The sequence below is a fragment of the Bison bison genome, unplaced genomic scaffold (genome assembly GCF_000754665.1).
Source record: "Bison bison bison isolate TAMUID 2011002044 unplaced genomic scaffold, Bison_UMD1.0 scf7180017864317, whole genome shotgun sequence".
NCBI classification, from domain to species: Eukaryota; Metazoa; Chordata; class Mammalia; order Artiodactyla; family Bovidae; genus Bison; species Bison bison.
This window is the reverse complement of record NW_011494889.1, coordinates 9,612,314-9,632,569: the sequence shown is the minus strand read 5'-3', so window position 1 is coordinate 9,632,569 and position 20,256 is coordinate 9,612,314. Positions and strand designations below refer to the sequence as shown.

The 20,256-nt window shown below is 52.9% G+C and overlaps 1 protein-coding gene across 1 annotated transcript; it reads right to left on the bottom strand.

Annotated features, from left to right (window-relative positions):
• Positions 1–508: 508 nt before the first annotated feature.
• TRIM25 (tripartite motif containing 25) lies at positions 509–20,255 on the bottom strand (the record flags this gene model as incomplete). Its single annotated transcript, XM_010852949.1, has 9 exons — positions 509–1,513; positions 3,082–3,180; positions 3,259–3,336; positions 3,693–3,719; positions 6,546–6,605; positions 8,647–8,818; positions 11,479–11,712; positions 14,944–15,039; positions 19,986–20,255. Coding segments are annotated over 9 exons (1,566 nt in total), but the record flags the coding sequence as incomplete, so codon positions are not given.
• Position 20,256: the final 1 nt, after the last annotated feature.

The window sequence follows — 20,256 nt, the reverse complement described above, 5'->3', positions numbered from 1 at the left end:
GGAGGAAGGAGGCTAGCACTGAGGAGAGCCAGTCAGTAGGCGAGACGCTCTGATGAGAGCAAAACTGCCGACTGTTAATGCCCTCTTGCGTAGGGGGACCGCTGCTCCACAGCCTGTGCAACCAGAAGGTTCTGGGGCCGCAGTCAAAGCCAAAGGCATCTGCGGAAACGCCTTTCATAATACACGGGAGTGGGTGGGGCTTCTGGCCACATGGGGACTGGGTCATGCTGACCCGGAATCACAAATTCAACATAGGCTGATTCAGATTATGGTTTGAAACCTTAGACCGAAAGTGTGGACTCAACATTTTAAAACCGTGGATGGGGTGATGAGGTGCAGGACAGGAAGGGACGACAGAGGGGGAAAAGGACATACTTCTTTGGGAAACTCCGGTCTGGGTGGAGACCTGCTGTGGGTCGCTTCCCTCGAGCACAGAAAATAATCCGAAGTCTGAGCATTCATCCCAACTCCCACGTGGAGGCAGTGGAGGAGAATGAAATTCACTAACTTTGGCTTTTTTTTTTTTTTTAATCTACAGACCCAAATAGCTCTACAAAGAGTCATCAGAACTCCAAGATTTGAAGGCTACTTCGGAGAAGAAAGAAGCAGGCACCAGAGGCCTGAGGAATAACGCACAGTGGCTACAGATTATGTCCAGCAGGAAAGAGACGCTTGTGACTTTGACTCCCCGGAGACCCGCTCAGCCGCCTGGAGATCTACCAGAACCGAGAGGGGTGCATCCGGCCAGAGAGGCACCAGGAAGTGGGAGCCTTCCTCACCCACAAGGTAAACACCCCACCCGTCCCCGGCCAACCCTGACCTCTCACCCCATCTGCCCAGCCTCCCGCCCTCCGCAGGTCCCCTCCCATCCCTTTGGCCCTGGGGGACCTAGGGCAACTTCCCGGGGGTCCCACCTGCAGCACCCTCCTGGGGGGGGACCTGGAGAAGTGCGCGGGTGGTCCGGCCGAGCATCTGTGGCCGGCCTACTTGGAGGAGCAGATGGAGAGCGTGGCACCCGTGGAGAAGAGCCAGAAGGCGGGGTACACGGCCTCAGTGAAGTCCACCTTGTACTTGTACAACAAGTGGACCTTATCAGCCGCAGCGAAGAAGAGGACGAAGCCGTGATCACAGTTGAGAAGCACCCCGACCCGCGTGGCCTTGGTGGAGGGCAGGGTTTTCTCCACATTGTTGTGCCAGGCGGAGATCTTGGTGTTGAACCACTCCACACACCAGGACGCGTTGTTTCGGCCAAGCCGGCTTTCGGGGCCCTGCCGCTCCATGCTGCCGTAGCAGATACCCACCCCGCAGAAGTTGTTCTTCTGCAGCTCCACCTCCCAGTAGTGAATCCCTTTCTTGTAGCAGTGCAGCCCCAGCACCTGCGAGCAGTATGTGAACCTCTGGGGATGCGGCCGGTAGTTCAGGGACGCGTCAGCCACGGACGCGACGGTGTAGTTCTCGGACAGGGCCACCTTGCTGTGGGCGGTGTTGTAGTCCAGGACAACTTTAACCACATCTAAGGAAGCATCAAGGAGTCAATCACGAGGAGCTCCAAGCACTCTCACGTTTCATCCTTTCCCTAGCTGGTAGTATTTATTCATTTGTTCCACCCATCCATTCAACCACCCTTCCCGTCCATTCGTTCTGTCCAGCTCGTCAGACATTTGTCCATGTCTCTAACCACCAATCAAGCCATCTGTGTGTCTATTAGTCACCCATCTGTCTGTCTATTCCTCCACCCAGAACCATTTACTGAGCCCCCGGCTTATGCCAGGCTCTATACAGGACGCATAACCATGAACCAGATGTGGTGCCTGGCCTCGTGGAGTTCCCACTCCCAGAAGTAAGGCAAGCGCATCAGTAATGACAACAGTGAAGACTCCATGCTCCACTAAAGGGCAGGCACTCTGCTGGAGAGACACAGCCATGGGGGTAATGAGACAAGGGAGGGGAGAGCACAGAGGAACACTTACTTCATGGGTGGACTGGAATCTGAGCCAAGCAAATGGGAGATGAGAAGAATTAAACAGGAGAGCAGAGGAGGGAGAAAGGCTACGCTGGACAGAGGAGACAGTGAAGGCAAGCATGGAGTGACGAGGATGACAGACATGTGCTGGGAACACGGAAGGCTGGGCAGCTGGGAACACAGAGGCTGCAGCAAGAGAAGAGGGACCTCTGAAGCCACGAGTGGTGTGGCAAAGGGTCTCGACTTTAACTGGGGGCAGCGGGCAGCCAACTGAGGTCTGCCAAGCACAGCAGCAATGACCTGAATAAAATCCTTGATCAGGACACAAGCCTGGCCTCCACCTCCTCCCTAGGACACAGCCCTCCCTGCCCTTCCACTCACGGAGGACCCTGGACCAATGACAGACAGCAGGGCAGACACGGAAAATCCTGAGCTTGAGAATTTGGGAAGCTAGAGACCAGGGCGCTCTGCCACCCCCTGGCTCAGGGAAAGATACTTGGCACCTGGCCCTGGGTCTCCCCCAGGGCAAAATGAATGGCCTGGGAAAATGTCCTCTGAATACCCTAAGTCCCTAGAACTTCTTTCCCCTGCTTAAACAGCTGTACCGCAGAGTGCAGGGGGCTCCACAGACATGTGACTCAGCACCTCCCCCAGCAGCTGGCATCAGTCATGGGGGCTGGGGGCAGGGGAGGCCTTTCCCAGCCAGGAAGCTCCAGGGAGGCCGGCCCTGATAACCAGGTACCTCTGTTCCAGCAATGGGTGAACCACGCCCACTGAGCCAGGACCACGCCCACAGCACCAACAAGGGTGAGCCACGCCCACTGAGCCAGAACCACGCCCACAGCACCAGCAAGGGTGAGCCACGCCCACTGAGCCAGAACCACGCCCACAGCACCAGGAGGGCCAGAGCATACTTTGCAGAGAGAGATTTCTGCAAGAAAGCATTAGCGGAGAGTGCTCCGTGGGTTAAAGCTATGGGTGGCCCGAGGCCTGGCCTGGAGGAAGGAACTGCCACCACTTCCAGGCTGGAACCACAGAGGAGCAGTAAGGACACCCTCTAGGGGACAGGCTGACCACGCCAGACAGAGGCAAGGACAACCAAGGCAGCAGCTACTCACACTCCAGGAGCTCCGGCCTGGACTTGGTTAGGAAGTTCTCCAGCACCTTGGCGTTGAGAGACGCTGAGGTCGGCGGCACGGGAGGGGCTTTGGCTGCACCTGGAGGAGGAACAGAAAACCATTTGCTAAACAAATTCAGAGCAGGCATTCCACTGTCCACGGCCCACCAGAACTCACCCTCCTGGACAGTTAGTTTGGGATTCACTAAGTGTTCCGAGGATCCAAAGGTGACAGGCTTGTTGAGTAAGGCAGAGCCTGGGATAAGGGAAGAGAGGTATGAGTTGGGGAAACAACAGAGTGACCTGATGGCCTGGAATCCCTCCCACACTATTTCTCAAGAGCTGCCTCCACAAACACACACCTGGACCTCCAGGGTGACACAAGAGAGTCCAGACAGGGCAACACGCATCATACTGGTCTCGTGCACGTCCACTTATCCTCACCCCCAAGCCCAGACCCAGCGGCCAGCACAAGTCAAAGTCATGGAGCCCACGCCCATCTCAGACCCTCCCCCAACACACACCAGCCCACAGCTCAGCTTTCCTTGCTGGCATTTAGTTCTGCACTCGGGCACTCAAGGAACTAAAAGATGCAGAAATGCATTAACTTACCAGGTTTCCTGGGCTTCTTCTCTTCTTCTGAAAAACAAAATTTTCAGAATTAAGATGTTTCAAAGCAGAAACAACCATACTTTCAAACACCATAATAATAATCGCTATGTGAAGGTGACCCATACAAACAGAGCTAGTATGTTTTAAGTTGAAAAATGTAAGGGGGTCAACAGGCAAATTAATCTACAGTCCAATCATGGTTTTGGTGGGGAGGGGCTAATAAGGAGCATGAATGGATTTCCTGGTGAAATGGAAATCTTTATCCCGATTTGCATAATGGGAACACAGATGTATCGGAGAAGGCAATGGCACCCCACTCCAGTACTCTTGTCTGGAAAGTCCCATGGATGGAGGAGCTTGGTGGGCTACAGTCCATGGGGTCGCTAAGAGTCAGACACGACTGAGCAACTTCACTTTCACTTTTTGCTTTCATGAACTAGAGAAGGAAATGGCAACCCACTCCAGTGTTCTTGCCTGGAGAATCCCAGGGACAGGGGAGCCTGGTGGGCTACCGTCTGTGGGGTCACACAGAGTTGGACACGACTGAAGCGACTTAGCAGCAGCAGCAACACAGATGTGTGTGTTTGTTAATCTAACTTTACTTTTAAGATCTGGACATTTTACTGTAGGTAAACCATATCTCCACAAAAGAAAAAATGCAAAAACAAACACACAAAAAAAAACCCACATAGAAAACCAGCCAAAAAAAAAAAAAGTGCATGCCAGATATCACTATAGTCTTTATAAAGTATCTGCAGTATATATCTATGGGGACTGAGTTTAGCTAAAACAACTATCCTCAAAGCACACACACCAAGCCAGCAGTGTCAGCATCACCTGGGCAGCTGTAAGGACTGCAAATTCCCAGACCCCTCAGACCAGCTGAAACTAACAATCTGGGTTACTAGCCACTGGACTCTGATGTGTGCTCAAGTCTGGAGGGCCGGAAGATTTCGGGTCCACTCTTCACCACCACGACTGAAATGAAAAGGGGAGTCCTGGATCTCATCCCCGCCGGCCTGAGGACCTTGCACATTCCAGACCAGCCCCACCGGACCCGCCCACGGCCCCACCTGGCCCCTGGCCGCCCCTTCCTCTCACTCAGAGCCCTGTCTCAGGGGTCATTTTCACTCTCCCCATCTCCCCACCTGCGTCTCCCCCCGACTCCCACTGGACCAGCATCTTGGGAGGACTCCAGGCCGTGACCTCGGCTGTGGGCACAGGGCTCCCTCCCAGTGACCACGGGAGCCTCACCCACACTGTGACGAGTCCACCCACGAGCCAGCCTGATGCCAGCATCCTCGGCTCACGCATGCAGAGCAGGCTTGTGGAGGGGGGGTGGTGGGAGGGAGGCTCTCTGGGCCGGAGCCTTGAGAAGGACACAGGTTGGCAGTGCGCGTCACCTCGTCTTCACATCGGGTGCTCTGCACGTGTCAGGCTCCCCTGACGGCCCCCTCCTCCCCTGCCCCAGGCAGGCCAGCCCCGGACTACACTCCACTCCAAAAGCACACACTTGTCTGCCAAAGACAAGCACTAAATACTAATGACAAGCAAACAACAACAAAAACTAGCCCAGGGTTCTCTCAGCCCCTCACCACCCCATGGCGTCGAGCAGCCCTCCTCCGTCCTCACCGACTCTTTCGGTCAACAGTTTGATGACATTTATTGCTGTTGTCCCGTCGCTCAGTTCTGTCCCACTCTGCGACCCCACGGGCTGCAGCACACCAGGCTCCTCTGTCCTTCACTGTCTCTCGGGGTTTGCTCAGATTCATGTCCATTGAGTCGGTGATGCTTTCTAACCATCTCATCCTCTGCTGCCCCCTTCTCCTCCTGCCCTCAATCTTCCCCAGCATCAGGGTCTTTTCACTCCATGCGGCCAGAGTGCTGGAGTCTCCGCTTCAGCATCAGGGACATACGCCTGGCCTTTAAAGAGCTTTCGCCATCAGTGTCCCACATAAACCTCACACAACAGTCCCGTGAGGTCAACGCCGTTATGGTCTGCATTTGATACATGAGGAACCTGAGGACCATTCTGCACCCAGCCCGCATCTCAACAAGGGTTCCAACATCCCCAAGTGAAAGTGAAAATGACAGTCACTCAGTCACGTCCGACTCTTTGAGACCCCACGGACTGTAGCCCCCCAGGCTCCTCTGTCCGTGGAATTCTCCAAGCAAGAATACTGGAGTGGGTTACCATGCCCTTTTCCAGGGGATCTCCCCAACCCAGGAGTCAAACCTAGGTCTCCTGCATGGCAGGCAGATTAGGTGCCATCTGAGTCATCAGCCAATTACCCCCAAAGTGGAGGACAAAAGTTGATCTTTAGGGACTCAGGGAGAGGTAAGGAAGGAAAAATCTTCTTTTTATGGATCAAAGCACCATATGTAAAAGACCCACCATATGTGGGGTATTAAACTTCATGTATGGGGTGACTAGGAAAATTCTGTCTAAAAGGGCTTGAGGGGTAAAAGCAGAGGGTAATAATGGAGAAAAGGCTGAGAGGCTCTGTGAGGGCTGACTCACGTCACACCCAGGACTGAAAAGAGACAGCCTCTGCTCGGGGTGCTGCCCCCCAGGCCAGAACTTGGCATCACATTAAGTATTTCTCAAGACGAACCAGCTTTGGTCACGTTGCCATCCCAAGCAGTGGGAATATCCAGCAGGTCCTCCCAGGAACCCTGCAACCTCCCCGCATCAGGGTCGGTTGGTACTTGCCCCCAGACGCTTCCAGGCCACCCAGAACCCGGGGTGGGCTGGGCCCCCCGGGAGGAGCCGTGACACCCTCTGGTGCCTCAGCCTGAGCGCTGATGCCCACGGCTGCCGCCGCCCACGGGGATAGACGTGCGACTACTTACTCACGACCTTCTTCACAGGCTTCTTCTGTGTGTGTGGTGCGCAGGGTCCTCCAGCGTCCCCTGGGCCAAAGAAGGAGAGGTTAGTTTAGGCAGCTCTTCCACACCCAGCCAAGGAGCCAGCCTCACGGTGGAAGGGCAGTGAGCTGCAGGGAGCTTACAAAGGTGACTCCCACCAGCCTTCCCCTCTGATCACTTACAAGCACTAGAAACGAGGCAACAGAAACACAAATTTGGTGTGTTCCCTCTCTTCTCTGCCTTAAAGTGTAACTGGGGTGGAGTCTTTGCCAGCACTCCGCTCCACAACCGCTGACCTGTCTGCGAGCTGTGCTTGCTCTCTTGAACCGTGGGGAAGATTCCTCACCCAGGGGGCGAGACCAAGGCGCCTGCTGTGCCCAGGAGGTTCCTTTCCCCCGGGAGTCTCTCACCACTCTGTCCCCAGGACAGCGAGCACAGGTGTAGCAGGAAAACAAACACACGGGGCTAATGCACCAAATTAGCTTCCCCTTGGCCACGGCCGTGGCACACTGGTTGCAGAGGCTCTTCAGCAGGGCCATTCGGCCAGCCAGGCTGGGACTCAGGCCTGCTCCCTGGATTACAGACCAAACACCCAGCGTGTGCTGGGCTCTGTGCCAGGCACTGGGGACAGTTCTGGAAGAAAAACAGACCCAGCCCCTGCTCTCATGGATCACAAGCTGGCAGGGGAGACAGGGTGATGGCAAGGAGGAGTAAAACGACAGGTGTGAAGGAACTTCCCAGGTGGCCCAGTGGTTAAGCATCCACCCTGCAAAGCAGGGGACGAGGGTTCAAGCCCTGGTTGGGGAACTAAGCCTGTGAGCCTGGGCACTCCAGGGCCTGCAAGCCACAACTAGAGGGTCCGTGCGCCTCAATGCAGGAGCCCGCATGATGCAACTAAGACCCAAGCAGCTACGTAAATATATAATATTTTTTTAAACGACAGGTACAAAAAGGACCCCAAGGAAGGATAAGGACCTGGGACCTTGTCTGAGGAGCCGGAGTGGCAACAGGGAAGGTTTGCTGAGAAATGTTAACGTTTTAACTGATCTCCAAGGGAGACAGGAGTCACCTGGTGGAGTCTGAGCCCTCTAGGCGGCGAGGAGGGGGGATATACAAAGACCCCGGGGCAGGGACGTTAACATATTTGAAGAACTGAGCGTAAAGGGATGTACTGGGGGGAGGGGGCCGCTTCAGGGCTGGAGAGGTGGACAGGGCCTGATCAGGCAGGGGCTTAACAGCCAGACTCAAGAGTGTGGTCTGCAATCTAAACAAACGAAATTCTCCAAAGAGGAGGCAGGGGAGAGGGTGCCAGGAGAGCAGACTGTCATCCTGAGGTGCTCTCTCCAGCTGCGACAGGAGCAGCTGCAGAGGAGCTCGTTAGGAAGTTGCCGCAGGTGATTCAACCGAGAGCAGGCATGTGGTGGCTGCAGTGGAACGAGCTGAGTCCGGAGATGTTTAAGAAGAAATCTGACAAGGGGCTGGATATAAGCAGAAGGGCATGGGGTGGCGGTTGTTTAGTTGCTAAGTCGTGTCCACCTCTTTTGCAACCCCATGGACTGTAGCCTGCCGGGCTCCTCTGTCCATCGGATTCTCCAGGCAAGAGTACTGAAGCGTTGCCATTTCCTTCTCAGGGGATCTTCCCAACCCAGGGATCAAACCCACGTCTCCTGCTTGGCAGGTGGATTCTCTACCACTGAGCCACCTGGGAGGCCCCAAGGAAGGGGATATCAAGAAAGAATTTCATGTTTCTCTGACCTCCAAACTAGCTGCTTCCTTACCAAACAATACTGACAACCCAGAATCCACTCAGCCCATCTGAGCCAGCCTCAGATTCAGACCAAATAAAAGCCTATCCAGAAAGGCCCTTCATAACACCTGGCCACAAAAGACACTTTAGGAAGGATGGCTACAGTCTCAGGATGAGGTGAAGACTGCCCACCGCCTCCTAGATGAGGGCAGTGGTCTTATAACATCTGAAGCTCAAGCCCCAGTGCTCCAGAGCAGGACTTCCCTTCCCGAACCGCAGAGGGGACCCATCCCGTTTCTAGAACCCCAGTGGAAAGCCTGAGAGGCTGCCGACAGTTACCTGGGATGGTGAGCTCCTCAGGCTTCTTGTCCTGGGGCTGTCTGAGGCACCGCTTCAGCTCATTCTTCAGGTCGGAGGTGCCCTGATAGATTTCCTTAATCAGCTCGTGGTTCAGCTCCACCTTGGGGACAAAGACTGGCTTCGTGGTGATTCCCTGCAGCTTTGTCGCTTTCTGCAATGAGCCAGGGGGTTAGTTCAGGCAGGTCTGATGAAGCTAGGGCCCGGACTCAGGCCTCATGAACCCCGGAACGGGCTTCCCCGTGCCCGTGGGCACTCAGTCTAATCAGCCTCTCAAAAGTGGCTGGGGGTTGAAGTGCCCCTTTAAGACAGAGCCATCTGGAGGTGGAAGAGCCCTCACCTTACAAAGGGAAAAACTGCAGTCAAGAAATGACAGGTGTCCTGCCAGGACCTCTGCCGATTAGTACCAAGGACACAACTGGGACCCAGGCCTCCTAACCCATGGATAATGCTCTTTCCACCACCATCGCCCCTCAAAGACCAGCTCTGAATGCACGTTCTGAAAACAGAACAGGAAGGCCCCGAGGGCTGCAGGATTCAGCCACACATCCAGTGAAGGAGAAGAATCTTACGGAAGGTCTCCCAAGCTTGGAGACCAAATCAGATCATATGGTATCAACAGGCCCAGACGTGGACTCAGAATCCTTCTGGGAGAGCTCGAGGCAACTGGATCAACAAACAGGAGTGAGCATGTGAGAAGAAAATGCCATCCTGCCCAGGCGTGGCTAGAAGACCCTGCACACAGGAGAGAAGGTTCCTGGGCACTCCTGTGCCTCCCCAGGGCCTGAACGTGGAATCTGGGCCTTTGAGGTGTCAAAGCAGCATGCCACCCAGTCACCTGGGCTCCCAGAGACACCCGTTGAGTACCTGGCACTCTGCTGTACAGCAGACACACTGGGAGGGTGAAGGGCCCCTCTTGAAAGGCGCAGACAGCCTTCAAAACAGACAAGGAAACAAGCACGTCTAGACTGAGGTCATCAAGGGAGAGAGCAGAGGCAGGTCACACGCTCTGGATCACCAGCAGTGGGAAAACAATGGGATCCCAGGAAGATGGGGGAACTGGGGCTGCCCTGGACAAATGACAGGGTTTACGAGGCAGAGGCCAGTCTCAGAGTTCCCTGCCCACACTCAGGGCCTCTGAGGAGCACCCTGCTGTGGTCAGAGCCCCAGGCATGGGCTGGGGGTGGCTCGCAAGAGATAAGACTGCTGGCAAAGGCAGGCAGGTCACCGAGGGCCCTATGGGCCACGCTGAGGAACACAAAGTCAGAAAGGGTGTCCATGCTGTAGAAAGATACTTCCGGGGACCATGCAGAGGCGGGATGGGAGGAAGAAGGTGGAGGCCTAATGCAGGCAGCATCCCAAGATGGACCCCGAGCCTCCTGACTGCCCTGGGCGCACACGTTACACATCCTCGCCCCCAGATTAAGGGCAGGACAGTGAGTATGAAAGGGTATCACTCCTGTGAGTAGGCTACATTACATGGAAACACTGAATGAGTACTGCGGATGTAAGTAAGATCCCAAATCTGTTGATTTTGAGTTCTTCAGAAAGATGATTCTTCTGGGTGGGCCTCACCGAATCAGGTAAAAGCCCTTAAAACAGAAAGTGGGCCTTCCCGGAAGGAGAAATTCTCTGCTGGTTCTGAGGAAACCAGCTGCCCAGTCGAAAGAGGACCACATGCTGAGGAATCGTGGCAGCCTCTAGGAACCTCAAGGACACAGGGCCCTCAAGCCTGCACCGTGAGGGACTGAACTCTGCCAACAAGCATGTGAGCTTCCCCAGAAGGAAGCGGCAACCCCGTCCAGCATGCTTCTCTGGGAAATCCCATGGAGGGAAGGGCCTGGCGGGCTACTGTCCGCGGGATTGCCAGAGTCAGACACAACTTAGCGACTAGAAACAGCAACGGCAGAATATGCTCCTTTCTTCAACAGGACAGACTTCCTATTTATGAGTTATTAGAACTCACAGGTACCAAACACACTGGAACCCAACAAAGGAGAATTAGGCTCTTTTCTAAGGGGGAGAGAAATGCATGTCTTGGGGGAGATGTCCAAGGGACACAGGTATTCTGTCTGTGTTTGTCAGACAGGCAAAGGAGAGACATCAAAGAGCAGAAAATACTGAAAAATGGGTCTTGAGCTAAAACTTCCCTGAAGTTGGTAGATTTCTGGGAGTATGAAGCCCTCTGAATGAAGAGTTTAAGCCGTACACAAAGATGGAGCTCAATTAGGACTGGATATCCACAATGACCTTGCTTATTCCAAGTGATTTGACCAGACACTGGCTGAAGAGAGCTTAAGCCGAAAAGGAATTAGTAACGTTGTCACGAAGATTCTGACAGATGTGAATAACAGGAAGAAGAACTCTGGGGCAATCCAGAAGAATAAAAGTGGAAAAGAGGCTGAATGGATACAAACTGCTGACTGTGTTGACTGAATCTCATCCCAGCTATGAATTCAAACAGTAGATCTATCATTTCAGAGAAACAAATCTCTTTTAATAAAGAAAAATTACACAGTGGAAGAAAAAAAGAAAAAAGCATGTCAGCTTAGAAGACAACCCTGAGCTCCAAAAGGAACATACAGCCTAGTGAGACCACAGCCTCAGCCACACAGAGTGTGAGGTAACGGACAGCTTTTCTTCTAAGCCACGCAGTTTGCGGTAAGTGGTCACAAAATGTAGAAAACTAATACAGCCTGTGTGTCTCGGGGATGTGTCCCAAAACCCCTTACCGCCCCAACCCCTTGAGAGTCCCGCTCCACACTGTAAGGCAAGGCAGAAAGAGGATTCAACAACGTGCTCATCATGACCCACCTCCAGAAACTCAAACTCGTCCCCCTTAGTCAGGGCCAGTTCAACCTCCTCCTTCAGGGTCTGGATCTCACTCCTCTTCTTGAGGATGATCTGGTAAATGTTGTCGAACTTGCTGGTGACCCTCTTCTCCTCTTCCTTTATCTTCCTTGTGGTGCTGGCCTCGGAGGCATCAATGAGAGCCTTCATCTCCAGGTATTCCTGTCTCAGCTGGTCCAGCTTCCTATGTGCAGCGTCCTGAGAGGCCAGGACAAGAGGGCATCCATCAGACGGGCAAAAGGGCTGGGCCTGACACACGGAGCACCACAAGCTCTCACCTGGACTTCACGGGAATTCAGACGGGTGCAACCACTTTGGAGAGCAATCTGACAAGATCAGTGAATTTCATACCTTATGACCTAAATCCTAGAGGAAATCAACCCTAAATATTCATTGGAGGGACTGTTGCTGAAGCTCAAATACTTTGGCCTCCTGATGCAAAGAGCTGACTCATTTGAAAAGACCCTGATGCTGGGGAAGTTGAGGGCAGGAGGAGAAGGGGACGACAGATGCTTGGATGGCATCATCAACTCAGCAGACATGAGTTTGAGCAGACTCTGGGAGATAGTGAAGGACAGGGAGACCCGGCGTGCTGCAGTCCATGGAGTCGTAAAGAGCTGGACATGACTGAGCAACTGAACCCCACCATCACCACCAGCACCTTAGGACCCAGCAATCGAGTCCAAAGAAGGTACTCAAGAAAAAGACTCTGCTCCTGAGACACCCGAGAATGCTCTAAGCAGCACTGATGAATAGCAAAATCAAGGAAACAAGCTGAACGTCAGTCAGCAGAAGACTGAAAATTATTCCCTGGGATGGAATATTAACCTATGATAAGGGAAAAACAACTTATAGAAGACACACAGTAAGAGGCACCGGACACAAGACTTAGAAAGAAATAGAATGGCGCACGTCTGCGCGCTCAGTCACTTCCGTCGTGCCCAACTCTCTGCGACCCCATGGACTCTCTGCGACTTCTGGACGAGAGGACGAGGGATACAAAAAGGGAAAGACGAAGCCAGGCCTATATTCTCTTTGGCAATATTTTACTTCTTAAGCTAGAAAGCGATTCGTGAGTAATTTTTTTAAAGGGTATGAAGCTGCCCTAGACAATTTCCTCTAGAGCTACACTACATGCAGCTGAAGTGCCCTTGAACTATGGCCAGTCCAAGTTAAGATGTGAGATAGTATAAAATAAGAAGAGTATGAAACATCTCATTAATACCTTATATTGATTAAAATAACACTTTGGATATACTGAGTTAAACAAAATATACTAACAGAACTAGTCTCGTGCATTATTCAGATTAAAGTTATATATAAGGTTCGCTTTATATTTCTACTGGACTGCACTGCTCTAGAAGCTGCCGTTTCCCTTTACAGGTTGGGTCACCTCATCAGCTCAGAATCGAACGTGACAAAGAGAAACACACACAAGAGGGTCAGGGAGACTGGAATTCAACTTTTTTTTTGCGGGGGGAGCCACACCATGTGACATTCAGGATCTTAGTTTTCCTACCAGGGATTTAAACCCAAGCCTCCTACAGTGGAAGCTCAGAGTCTTAATCATTGGACCACCAGGAATTCCTGAGAATTCAATTTACTTCTTAAACCAGTACCTGACCCTGCCACTTCCAATGTGACTATCAATGTCCCCGAGTAGTCATCCTCCTTCTCCCCTGTCAGTAAGAAAACACCCCTGGGTTCAGATGGGCACACGGCTGCCCAGCCACAGACTACATCTCCCAGCATCCCCTGCAGCTGGTCACGTGACTACGCTGCTGCCTAGGCAACGCAAACAAAAGTGACAAGTACAACACTCTCCCCGCTTGTCGCTCCTTCTCACAGGCTACAGCAAAGATCTAATGGTGTCCCAGTGGCAGCTAGACACGAGGAAGGGCAGGAAGAAGGCAAGGTCCTGAACCCTGAAGGGTCACAGGCCGCAGACCATCCCATAGCCTGCCTGGGTTACTCAGGTCCAGCCCTGAGCCGTCACAGTGAGGAACTCACACAGCTATCTTATTTAAGCCTCTGATTCGGAGGGGTATCTCTGCTACAAGAACTTAGCCTGCCCGCCAATCAAAACAGGTATTCTCATCTGCATTCTTTCACTTAAGCCTCAAATTCACCTTCAGAAAGAGGTTCTGGAAGTAGATGGAAAAACTAAGGCTCAGAGATTTGCCAACATGACCACAGCATCACAGGCTAGTATTCTAATCTAGATCTCATCTAATCTAACCACAGCGGTGGCAATGAAACCAGATGCTGCCACCCAGAAAGGATGCTTAAAAATCAAACCTTCTCTCAATATAAAAGCACTGTAACCTTATAAAAATTACGAACCTGGAGGGGAAAAAAACCTCTATAATTCTACCACTCCAACACTTGCTCTACTGCTCCTTGACTATATTTCCTTCCAGTCTTTTTTCCTACACTTTCTGTAATGGGTTTAATGGTGGCTCCCTAAAAGTTACATCCATGTTCCAGAACCTGGAAATGTGATCTTACTGAGAAAAGGAGTCTATGCAGATGTAACTAAGGTAGAAATCTGGAGCCAAGATGATCCTGGCTTACCCAGGTGATTCTAAATCCACTAGCAAGTGTCCTTATTAGCGACAAAGAGCAGACACAGAGGGAGGAGGCGATGTGAAGATGGGGGCAGAGACTGGAATGATGCAGGCACAAGTCAAGGAATGCCGGAAGCCACCAGAAGCTGGAGAGGCGGGGACAGACTCTTCCTCAGAACCTTCGGAAGGAGTGTGGCCCTGTCGACACTTTGGATTTGGACTACTGGCCTCCTGGAGGTCATTTTACAGATGATAAAACTGAGGCAGAGGGGACAGCACGGGGGTCAAGTTCACAAAGATAGAACGAGCTGAGACAGCGGCTTCAGTAAGTGGCAAATGCGGTCGTTCAAACCAAGCCTCTGCCTGCAAACAGCCAGAAAACTGAACTGTGAGAGACTACATTTCTCGGAACCCAAGTGTGTGGTAATCTGTTACAGTAGTCCTAGAAGACAAATACACTTTTTACAAACAAATAGATGCAGGAACTTTCCTGGTGGTCTGGTGGTTAAGACTCTGCTTCAAATGCAGGGGACATGGGTTCAATCCCTGGCTGGGGAACAAAAGCTGCTCCATGCTGCATGCAGCGCAGCCAAAAACTAACTAAATAGATAGATGCAGCTTTTGCTTCCTGTTTCTCTCCCATTTAAACGGTAATTACTTTTTATGTTGCTATGTTTTAACCTTAATTTTCAGTGATTCCTCCCACCCAGGTTGGACTCGTAGTCTATTAAGAATCTCTCTGGGCATGTAGATTTTTGCATGTTTTGTTGAATTCTGACTCTGTGAGTGGACCCAACAGGAGCTGTTCGGATGCCAGAGCTGTGCTCGCCTCCCCGGAGGGACGGGGCGCCCCATCTCTCACCTGCACCTCCTGCTGCCTGGCTCTCACGTCCTCCAGCGCTCTTGACGCCCCATTGATCTGGCCGTACATGACAGTCAGTTTTTGCCTCAACTTGTTCTGCAGAGAAAACGAACTGGGTAAGAACACACCTTGTCCCAGCCCCCCAGAAGTGCCCAACACCAGGGACCCACAGCTGTTTCCACCACCCAGGTCTCGCCGGCTTGCAGTTTTCTGACACATGCTCATATTTACTGCCTCCATCCTTTCAGGGGGACAGCACAGTGAGAAGTTATAAGGACAGGACTTGGAGCGAGACATAGCAGACTCAGTTCTCAGCTGTCCAACTGTCTCTCACCTGTTTCTCTGGTCAGGAAACAGATACAGCTGTTCCTACCCTGCAGGGCTAGAAGGACAATTAACTGAAGCAGTGTCAGCCCTCAGCCTAGTGCCTGGATCTTAGCAAGGACAAACGTCCTTAGTAAACGTCAGCTTGGATTATTACGAGCTTCTTCACTAGAACCCATTTTACAGATGATGAAACTGAGGCAGAGAGGAAAGCAAGGGGGCCAAGCTCACCCAGACAGAATGAGCTGAGACAGCCGCTTCAGTAAGTGGCAAATGGAGTTGTTCACACCAAGCCTCCCACTACAAACAACCAGCAAGCAGACAAAATACTGGGGGAGGAGGGACCTACTGAAAACCAATGGGGGGCTAACAAAGAAAGGGAGGACCACACAGTTAAGATCCAGGAGAAGGAAACCCAAAGAGATAAGCCTGGCATCTGGGGTTCTCCCAGGGCCATCTGCCAGTTCGGGAACACAGCTGGGAGAGCCTCTGTGCGCCTTAGAGAGGCAGGGAGACAAAAACCAAAGTCCACGGCTCACCTGATAAGCCCCACAGACCGAGCCCTCCAAGGACTACACCCTGGAATAAGGATGAACCGGCGGCAAACCAGCTCAGTCCCTGAAACTGAACTAGGGTGATTCAGAATCGCTAGGCCCCAGGTCACGTTCCAATGCACCAAGGCAGCTAATGCCACCTGAAGCCCCCGAGTATTTTCGTAAATTTTCATAATCACCAGCCGACTTGCACCCAACTCAGGCAAAATGCTGCAGTGTAGAAATGGGTAGGAAAATCACCACCACCTCCACCCTAATAACGGCAGCTGGTGCTGGTCATGAACTTACTCCAAGTCAGACACTGTTCTAGTACTTTCCACATATTAACTTCGTAAAGCTAAAAACAACACTAGGAGGTAGGGGATTATCCGCCCTTTACAGATGACGTCGCTGAAGCAGAATAATTAAGGGGCTTACCTAGGCCACATCACTATTAACTAGTGTTACAAGATGCTGGTATTATAATAACAGACTTATGTCCAAACTAAGCACACAGGAAATTTCTAGGGGAAAAAAATGCACGTCCCTTAAGTAGCTGGCTCAACAATACTCTGGCCTTCCCTTCCTGTCCTCTGGCTCTCCCAGGTCACTGACCTTCACCCTGGATTTGAATAACCAGTGACAGTCACATGGAAAGGCTGGAAGCACAAACCAAGGCCACACCAACTCAACCTCGAAAGCCCGAGTCACTCATGGTGTTTCAGATGTGACTTCTGTGACAATAACCTCTGACCCAGCCTCTAGCAGCGGCCAAGATAAACTGCGGCCAAAGGCAGAAGGCCAGCCCTGGGCACATCCAGCCTCACGGGTCTCAGATCTGGAAGAGACCTCAGGACTCCTGGGGGCTGCCAACTGTTTCCAAGACCCACTCTCAGTGGTCATTCTTGTAGCTGTTCAGTCTCCCAGTCGTGTCTGACTCTTTACAACCCCATGGACTGCAACACATCAGGCCTCCCTGTCCCTCACCATATCTTGAAAGATTTTACACATATTGATCAAAGGCATGCAACAGTCCCTGTTGGTACACAGGGGCCCACATGGCTATAGACCAAAGGAAAGCCACCCAAGGCCTTTGAGAGCAGCCAATCAAGGACAGGGAACATTTCAAAGTTCTGAGCATCCCTTTACAGGCTGGAGACTTCGGTCCTCCAAGTAGGCACCAAAGTCCTGAGTCCACCTTACACCAGTGATCAAACCCAGCTGGGCTGGCTCTGCAGCCAGTACTGACCAGCAGCAGGGCTGGGAAAGGAGACGGGTTAAAGCAGGAGTTCCCAACCCTGGGCTGTAGGCCGGTACTGGTCCAAGGCCTGCCACGAACCAGGCCGCAGAGCAGGAGGTGAGCAGTAGGCAAACAAGCGAGGCTTCATCTGCCGCTCCCCACACTGCCTGAACCACCTCTCCCTGTCTTTCACGAAACCATTTCCTGCTGCCTGCCAAAAAGGTGGGGGGCCGCCGGGTTAAAGGACGCAGCAGGCCAAGAGATGGAGGGCAGGCAAGGCTTGTTAAAAGGATTAAAAAGCCGAGTGTGTATGGCATACAGATAATCTGGGCACAGATTTCAGCTCCAGGCCCTGGAGGTCGAGTGGAAGCTGTGGCTCCAGACCAGACTACAACGGGTCCTTCTGCCCCTCCCTGCCTTCTGCCTCCTGGTTAAGAACTGCTAGCAGGCCTTCTGAGCAGATCTAGGCCGCCCAAGTCCTCAGGCCCACACGTCTTGAGAAGAAGAAAATCTGGGCAGTCTAACACCCTCCATGCGGCAAACTCTCCTCGGGGAATTTCTGAGTAACAGAAATGTTAGCAGGAGCTGCTAGCGAGCTATAAAAATGCCATGCATGGGGAATTCCCTGGTGGTCCAGTGGCTAAGAATCCACCTTCCAATGCAAGAGACACAGGTTCAATCCCTGCTCAGGGAACTAAGATCCCATATGCCAAGGAGCAACTAATCCCGTGCACCAGAACTAGAGAGGCTGTGTTCTGCAACTAAGACTGTCAGAGCCAAAACTTAAAATAACTATTTTTTTTAAAAAAGCAACTCTGATCTCTGTCAACTGAAAAGAAAAAAAAAAAAAAAATACACAGCCTAAAAGCTAAGAAGTGAAGTGTTAGTTGCTCAGTCGTGTCCGATTCTTTGCAACCCCATGGACTGTAGTTTGCCAGGCTCCTCTGTCCTTGGAATTCTCCAGGCCAGAATACTGGAGTGGGTAGCCATTCCCTTCTCCAGGGGATCTTCCCGACCCCGGGATTGAACCTGAGTCTCCTACACTGAAGGCGGATTGACAGCTGTGTTTAAAACAAATAAACAAAACCCGCCATTTATGGATCACCTCATTAATCCTCCCAACCACCTCCTCAGATAGGCATCATTACTGGGCCCTTTGATGGGTTCCCAGCCAGGAAGTAGAGCCAGAATTCAAACCCAGGTCTCAACATTCAGCTCCGGTCAGAGTCCGAGTCAACCAGCTGGGCCCTGGGGCCTGCCTAAGAAGCACTTCCCAAACAGCTCAGCCCCGTGGAGCCTCCTGGCCACTCTTGGATGTGCAGAGGGAATGCTATTCATTCCATTTTAGGGATGAAGAAGCTGACCCTCAGGAGAAATGCAATGACTTGCCCTGAACCACAGCTGATGTACGCAGAGCAGGCCTCCAGGCTCTGAAGGCCAGGCAGGTTCTTTCCTATAACAGGTGGAGACCCAAGTGGGCTGGGCCTGAGACAGTTGTACCTCCCAAGTCAACGTCAGGCAAGGCCTGAGGGACTCAGGGAAGCAGGCCGCAGGAACCCAGCTCAGCCTGGACAGGCAGACGAGGCAGGGAGGGTCCTGCCCAGGCCAGAGCAGCACCTGCCCCCGAACCGTGGAGCCACTGCAAAGGTCCCCAGGCTTCACATCTCCTTAGACAGCACAAGGACAGCCCCGGTTTTCCCTGAGAGCCTGGGAGAGAGAAAAGAACCCAGGCCTGACCCTGAAGTTTGACTGAAGCAAGGAAAGGGAGTGGGACTACGCCTATTCAACCTCTGCCTCCATTCCAGACGGGACATCAGGGTCCGCGAACCACTGAAACCATCTCAGACCAAGAAGGGCCCTGAGGAATCCACCTGATCCCCCTCCTCACATTGCTGATGAGGACCAACCCCAGGCAACCACTGAAACCATCTCAGACCAAGAAGGGCCCTGATCCCCCTCCTCACATTGCTGATGAGGACCAGCCCCGTGATTTAAAGTGGCTCAGGCAGGAGAAAGGGCACAGCAAGCGTGCGGCTGGGCCTCCTGTCCAGGGCTTCCGGGGACCCTGCCCACCCTCCCCCTCATAGTGGTTGGTCCTCCCTGGTCACCAGAAGTCTCTGGCTCACAAAGACTTTATCTCACATGACCTCAGAAATGTCCTGTGCTCTGAATTCCAGGACTTGGCTTTGAGGCTGATCCACCAGAAGAAACAGCAACAATGGTGTCAGACCAGCTGGCCAATGACCACTTGGCCACTTGGGTTAACTCAAGTGAAATGAACTTCTCTGAATGTCCATTTCCTATTTCCTCAGCCGTAAACAACTCATTATACCCACCACCTGGGAGCTAGGGGAACTTAAGAGAACAGAGGTAACCTCTAGCCCTCATATTTGATGTTCAAAACCCTCTACTAAACATGTCAGACCACTGCTAAAGTGAAAGTGTAGTCACTCAGTCGTGTCCCACTCTTTGAGACGTCAGGGACTGTGGCCCGCCAGGCTACTCTGTCCATGGAATTCTCCAGGCAAGAACACTGGAGTGGGTTGCCATTCCCTTCTCCAGGGGATCTTCCCGACCCAGGGACAGAAGCTGAGTCTCCAGCATGGCAGGCAGATTCTCTACCATCTGAGCCACAAGGGGACCCCCAGATAACTGCTAGGCTTAATGCAAACAACATGTCACCTGTGTCTTAAGTAGTTAGTTCCCTCTGTAAAATGGGTGAGTGGGGTGAGCCGCGAATACGAGGGCTGTATGTTCTCACGGCCTTTTCTACCAGGACACTAGCTGTGCCCCTGCCCCCATCTCAGGCACAGCAAGGCCTGAGGGTGCCCCTCCACCGCCCCCACGGGAATCCGCCTGGTCGGCCACACTGCCCACAGCGGGGCCCTGTGCGCCACCCAGCCGGCCCAGGCTGCCTCTCGGCGCCGCCGCCCGCCGCCCCCTACCTCCAGGTCGGTGCTGGCCTCGTTGAGGGGCGCAGGCGAGCAGGTCTTGTGGTCCACCACGCAGACGTGGCAGATACACTCGCTGTGCTCGGGGCAGAAGAAGTCCCGCAGGCGGTTGTGCCGGGCGCACTTGCGGCGCATCAGGTCGCGGACAGGCGGCTGCAGCGGGTGGTCCTGGAAGGCGGGGCTGTCCAGGTGCGGCCGCAGGTGCTCCTGGCAGAAGGAGGCCATGCACACCAGGCACGTCTTGACGGCGGTGGCCTGCAGGCAG